Source organism: Miscanthus floridulus, chromosome 6, assembly GCF_019320115.1.
Source record: "Miscanthus floridulus cultivar M001 chromosome 6, ASM1932011v1, whole genome shotgun sequence".
NCBI classification, from domain to species: Eukaryota; Viridiplantae; Streptophyta; class Magnoliopsida; order Poales; family Poaceae; genus Miscanthus; species Miscanthus floridulus.
The window spans coordinates 2,628,321-2,635,184 of record NC_089585.1 but is presented as its reverse complement, the minus strand read 5'-3'; the positions used below and the strand labels follow the sequence as shown (position 1 = coordinate 2,635,184).

Sequence of the window (6,864 nt, the reverse complement as noted above, 5' to 3'; positions counted from 1 at the left end):
CATATCCTCAAACATACCATCCTCTCTCCTAACACTTCCTCCGTACAAAACTCTAACACAACAATCCATCTGCAGAAGCATTTCAAGAAACTTCATTAAGTCGTCGAAATCATCGTACGTAATGTCCATACTAACATTAATATATTTTCTAACTATAACTGTACTAACTAATCAAATATTAACATCTACACAAGGCATACTATAACTGTACAAACTAAACTACCTAACTTTACTACCTACACTAACTTATAATATTATGTATACTAACTATACTTTAATAATTTTACTAACTTTATTAACTGTGCTAACTATATTAGTAGAGTACCTCATTGCAGCATGTAAGACCGGGCCAGGAGGCGCGGGCATAGGGCAGCCGCCGTGCGTGACCGGATGTTCTGGCCGGAGGGGGAGGCGTGCCGGCGTGCGGGCGTGGCAGCCGTACTTGGCGGCCGGTGGCCTGGCTGCCTGGCTGGCACGGGTGGGCGGATGCGGCTAGCTTGCTGGCGCGGGCGGGCTGGCTGGCGTGGGCGGATTCGGCCGCGGCAGACGGCGTGCACGGCGGCAGGATGGCATGGGCGAAGGTGGGCGCGGCGGCCAGCCTTGCTGCGCTACTCGGAGAACGGAGACTGCTCGTTATGGGAGCTATTTCAAATATGTACTGAGATAGAGGTGGATAGAGTCTGGGACGGACATCTGAGAGGTATCGTTTGCAGGAGATGTTGACTGAAGTTAGTTTGGGATCATATAGAGATTAGGTATATTGGGGATTAGAGGCATCTGGAAAATACTCAACGAAGTCGCTATATAAATTGATGACATTCTGAGATGTTAGGAACCAGCAGATAGAAGAAATTTGGAAAATGAGAATTCCTCTTAAAGTTCAAATTTTTTATTTGGATGGTGGTCCATGATTACATTCAGTGTGGGGCTCAACTGGGAAAGTGTGTAACTAATCAGCTCTAGTGAAATGCAAGCTGTGTGATAAGTTACAAACAACTAATCACATTTTTTCCACTGTCAGGCCATGTTCGCTTTGCTGAAAAGACAAGCTAAAAAGTATTATTCGTTGATTTGTTGTGAGAGAAAAATACGATTCCTTCACTGAAAAAGTACGGCTCATAAGACAAGCGAATAGGGAAATCTGATTATGTATAGGTGGTGGAGAAGTAGAGAGATCTCCAATCAGCTTTGAATCGGCCGAGCTGGCAAAAATTGAGGCCTTGTACCAAACTCTAAAATGAGGCCTACCTCCCTAAAAAATATGATTGTAAATAAAATATATGATACATATCACACTAAGATATATCAAAAACCGTACCTATTTGACTTTTGCTTTCATAATCTTTAATTGAAGTACTTCATTCTTTTAGTGTTCCTTGAAATGAAATCTTCAATGATATGCTCATAACCAATCTTCTCCAGCAATCCACTCTCAAGTGCTATTGTAGCCAAATCATTAAGCCTTTGTTGTGTCATTGTCGAACGCAAATATGACTTCAATAGCTTCAATTTAGAAAAGCTTCGCTCTGCCGATGCAACGGTCACAGGAATGGTCAACAGAACTCTATATGCAATACTTGCATTGGGAAAATAGTCATGCCGCTTTAGGAACTTTAGAATTTCAACAGGACCCATATTTTCTTTAGGAATGAAATCTTGAAGAAACTTCAACTCCACATACAATTCATTGGCATCAACATCAGATTTTCCGTCTTTTGTAAGGACAACCCCAAGATTATCACAAGTAGATTTCAAACTCGTGTCATCCAATGATTGTAATGTTTCAGAGGTAAATAAGAAACCAAAATTTTGTTGGTAACTCTAGTATTGTTCAAATCTTGTTGTAAGTGAGGAAATTGCTTGATCAACAATAGGTAAAAAATAGTTGATTCTAAATAGCTCCTCTGTAGACTGTGTACCAGCATTTGTGTCATCTAAGTTCTCATCAAAATGTCTCTTTCTTTTAATTTCTCTTCTTTTACGAAACGTTGTACCAATATCCATCTCAAGTGCAATTCCTTTGGCAATCTCTGATGCTTCTAAGAAACCAGTTTCCCTATAATCCTTGAAGAAAGAAATCAACCCTTCCACTTTCTCAATAGCAACATCAATAAGCATATCCTTTGCTTGCAAGTGTTTGCTTACTGAATTAATGGCATATAATACCTCATACCAAATGACTTTTGCCAATATAAATTCATACTCTCCAAGTTCATTGTTTGCCAAGCCCTTAGCCTCACTGCTTATTTTTGGATCATTATCAACATCAGATACCTGAAATTGAAAGGAAGAAAATATGTGTTATAGTTGGAGATAGCCAAAATAAGTACATCATTATCAAATATCAATACAACAATATTGGGTACCTGAAGTAGAGCCTCTCGAATGTCTGTGCACTGAAATCTTATAGCTTTAACACTTTCAACACGACTCTCCCAATGTGTAGCTGATACTGACTTGAAAGTCATTCTAGATATGTTATCTTTTAGAATCTGCCATTTCTTAGTAGAATTAGCAAAAGTTGTATAGATGCACTGAATGATTTCAAAGAAGTCCTTAGCTTTACCACAAGTCTTAGCCATATCACAAAGTGTTAAATTAAGGCTATGGCAACCACAAGCAGAATAGAAAGCACGAGGATTTACATCCAAAAGTTTCTTTTTTACCCCTTTATGTTTTCCTTTCATATTTGACCCATTGTCATAACCTTGTCCTCTCACATCATCTATATCAAGACCAAGGAGCTTTAGTTCATTCTCTAGCACATCAAAAAGTCATTGCCCAGTTGTATCGTTGACATCCAAAAATCCTATAAAGGATTCTTCTATGCGAACATCACTTGAAGATGAGTCAACATATCTTATAATTAAAGACATTTGTTCTTGGTGGCTTGCATCAGGAGTACAATCAAGTATGACAAAGAAGTACTTTGCACTCTTTATTTTCTTAATAATTTCAGACTTAATAGAAAAAGCAAGCAAGTGTATCAACTCATTCTGAATCTTAAAATCAAGATAATGAGCTTGAGTTTCCTCACTTGTAATACGACGAACATGTTCTTGAATAATTGGGTCAAATTCAGCCAACATCTCTACCAATCCCAAGAAATTCCCATCGCTATCTTCATATGGTTTGCTATTAGTCCCATGAAAAGCAAGATTATGCTTGGCAAGAAATTTAACAATGCAAACAATTCTGAACAAAACTTTTCTCCAATGGTCCTTTTCTTTCTCGAGTTGTCGTTGAGCGGCTTTATCAATAGTTTGATCCTTTTGCAATCTACTACACAACTCATACCAAGTTGCCATACTCAAAACATGATTTGGACTTGTTTCATGCTCTTTAAGTCTACTACCAAGATGTATCCAATCATTAAACCCCTCATTTGCCGAATGACCTTTTCGATGGCCTTTTGTAAATAATTTACAACCAAAGCAAAAGACCCCATCGAGTTCCTTATAATAGACAAGCCAATCCCTATCACAATGCTCTCCATTTGATAAAATTCTTGTATAGAATAGTGCAGAAAACCTTCTAGCATATCTATCCTTAGGACCTTTCTGAATTGATAAATCTCTTCTAGGGCCCTTCTCTGCTAAAATATCAATTTGTTTATGTGTCACACTCAATTTTAAGGATAAAATTGAATGCACAATACTCATATGTGCCCAGGAAACAGTCACACACATAAGTCAACAAATCATATAAAGTATCATCACGGTGTCTCTTACATTAGATCCATAATACAACTTAGTCTTACATCACACAGCGGAAAAATAAAAGATAATAAACTCTCGTGGGCTTCATCACAGGGAAGGTCAACTGGTTGACCATAAGCCTAAAAATCCTCTGGGAATTCCTCATACCCGTTGTCATCTGTTACCCATCCAGGATTTTTATCCAAATAAAGAAAATAAACAAGTGTAAGTACATCCCGTACTTAACAAGCTAACATGGGGTTATGAAGCTCAAAGAGGGTTGACACAGGTTTACTACAGTTAGCATTTTTAGTGAGTCAAGCTTTTATTCTCGGGTATTATCAAGTTATGCTTAAGCTCCCATTTAATCCCATAAAAACATATATCAGTGTCAAGTGTACCATATATCATCATAGAACAACTCAAATGATCAACAACAAGTATTTAGTTATTCTGTGACTTTTTCGGGCCGCTCGTAACCGTGAGCATGGCTATTATAACAGTTTGTTACTCTCTGCAGAGGTGGTGCACATTCACCGCGAGTCATGATCCCCATATGCCCGGGTTAATTACTCCCATGTCACTACCAAGGTGAGCGGGTAGGGTACACTATGAAGCCATTTCATAGGTTTCCCTAACAAGTTAGGGCCGCTAGGTTTCCTTGGCAGGCAGATGTAGGAACCCCCCTTTCCTATGGCACATATCCATCACGGCTATACTCATAGGGACAGAGGCAGCCCTATACCCAACGTGGCAAGCCCCATTTGCGCCAAAAAGGTAATCTCTAACTAGCTAGAAAAGATCCTATTACTGAGCTAAAGTCAGAGCCATATGACTCTCCCAGTTGCACTGTCAGTCCCAGCTTTTACCGACAGATAAGTCCTTATGGAGAGCTGGGAGCAACATGAACAAAGATCATTTGCACCTTCGCCCTATGGAACAGTTGTTATGGATCATGTTAAACTCTTAGTTCCATAGTATCATTCATCATTATGTATATCAAGTTTAGTTAGAGCACTAGCAATCTACCCATATGTATTTAACCCATAGGAGACAAGGAACAAGATAAACAATCACTAGGATGTCCTTACGGGTATCAAAATTAGACACATACAAATGAGTAATTGATTAAAGTGAAATAGGATATCAAGGAAGGCCCATGCTATACTTTCCTTGGTTCACAAACTCGTGCTAGTCCTGCTGGTCATCGAAGAGTTCTTGGTCTCCAACATTTTCCTCACCGTCTGAATGCGACCAACACAACAACATACAACATTCCAAAAGCATTCATGCAAAGCAAACATTCCTATCATTAGAACAGTACACCAACAGTATTGAAAACAAGATAAAATATTTGTAAACATAATCTACGTCTCGCTACGATCACGTCAACGCGAAGTTCACGAAAAACGGAGCTAAAATGCGAAAGTTATGATTTAAACGGGTTTTCCTATAGCCATATATTTAATTAAATCTAATCATGAAATTAAAAAGTTCCAAACTTGACTAACAGTAGTTCCAACATGTAGGTTATGAAATTACGAAGCTAACGCGATTTGAATGGATCAATTCGGAGCTAAAACGACAATTTTATAAGCGAAACAGTTCAAATGATATTTCTGTAAATACTGAAAAACGTATTTTTGACTTAAGCCGTGGAGTTTACGCTTTCCAAACGGGATTGCGCATTCGGGGAATTACGCCTTGGACTGTGGGTTAGGACTTAGAAAAGTCCAGGGTCTCTTTTACAAAACAGCCACGCGAAGGGGTATCGGCTGATCTCGGCCGTCGGATCATGGATGGAGGGCTTGGATTAGACTTGGGGAGCGAGAGAGAGGAATTCCGGCCGGGCACAGTGACGCCGGCAGTGAGGCGCCATTGCCGGCGGCGTGGAGGTCTCGGTCGCGCGCGGTTAGGGGCTAGGGTTCGCCAAAAGAGAAACCGAGCGCACCGAGGGACGCGGGGGAGGAAGGGGGTCTCGGCCATGCCGATACGGCGGCTGGGAACAGCGGGTAGCGCGGTGGCCACCATGGCCGGCGGTGACGGCTTGCGGAGCTCGTGGCCAGGGCTCAAGAAGCCAAGAAAAAAGAAAATAACGGTACCGGGAGATAGAGGGAGGCCGGGGGGTTCTCACCGCGGGGAGGAAGGAGGACGGCGAAGCTCGACGGCGATGGTCCGTGCGAGGGAGAAGACGACGGATCCCGGCGAACACGGAGCGGTGGTTGCGGGGCTTCCTCGGTGCTTGGCGAGCGCGAAGACAAGAGCGGGGAGCAGCAGGGTGCGCGCGGGAAGGCTCGGCTGCTATTTGTAGCGGCCGAGGCGCGAGGGGGGGGCGCTCCCACGATGTCGGTCGTGGGCGGCAGTTGCGGCCAGGCCGAGCGCGGGCAGTTCCGAGCCGCGCGGGGAAGAAGGCGGCGCCGACAAGCGGGGCCCGGGCGTCAGCGGTAGGGCACGGGGGAGCGTGGGCGACGGTTGCTGGCGCGGTGATGGGCTGGCTTGGCTTGCTGGGCCGAGCGGCCGAGGCGCGCGGCTGGGCTGCGGTTGGCGGGGTGCTGGGTCACGGGGCGGGGAGGAGAGCTGGGCTGCGGTGCTGGGCCGAGCGGGGAAAGGGGAGAGGGGGCCAGCGGGCCGATTTCAAGAAAGGGAAAGGGAAAAAATGATTCTTTCCTTTTCTATTTCTTCTATTTTCCAAAACCCTTTTTAAATTCAAATTTCAATTCTTTTTGAAATCTTTAACAAATTTCCAAGCATTCACAAAATGATATGCAGCAGCATATATGCATCAAAAAGTTTCTAACCCTATTTTTAAATTTTAATTCCACAAAATTTATTATTTCCCTATCTTTTAATGCACACACCTTTGCTTAAATAAATCATATTTACTAATTTTAAAAGAATGCAAATTTTAGGATGTTACATTATGATCAAGGGAATCCCAATATCTAGGATCAAATATATCAGGCTGAAAGGAATCATTAACATCCGCAATTGGTGAAGTACTATTGGCCCCAATGTTACCAGCATTGTTATCCATTTCAATGTTTGTGTTATCAATAAGAACTTCCTCGACCCCAACAATATTTTCTGTCTCCATCTGACCATCTCTAGGATCATTGTCATCATTATCGGTGGACACTTGTGACTCTTTTCTAACAAATTTATCCAT

General features: G+C 42.1%; 1 protein-coding gene across 1 annotated transcript; it reads right to left on the bottom strand.

Moving 5' to 3' along the window:
• Positions 1 to 1,344: 1,344 nt before the first annotated feature.
• On the bottom strand, positions 1,345 to 6,864 carry LOC136457358 (uncharacterized). The gene is made up of 4 exons (XM_066457385.1): positions 6,616 to 6,864; positions 2,367 to 2,492; positions 1,920 to 2,274; positions 1,345 to 1,712 (listed from the first exon to the last, which is right to left on the bottom strand). The coding sequence occupies exons 1-4, from the start codon at positions 6,862 to 6,864 to the stop codon at positions 1,345 to 1,347; spliced, it is 1,098 nt and encodes a 365-aa protein (XP_066313482.1).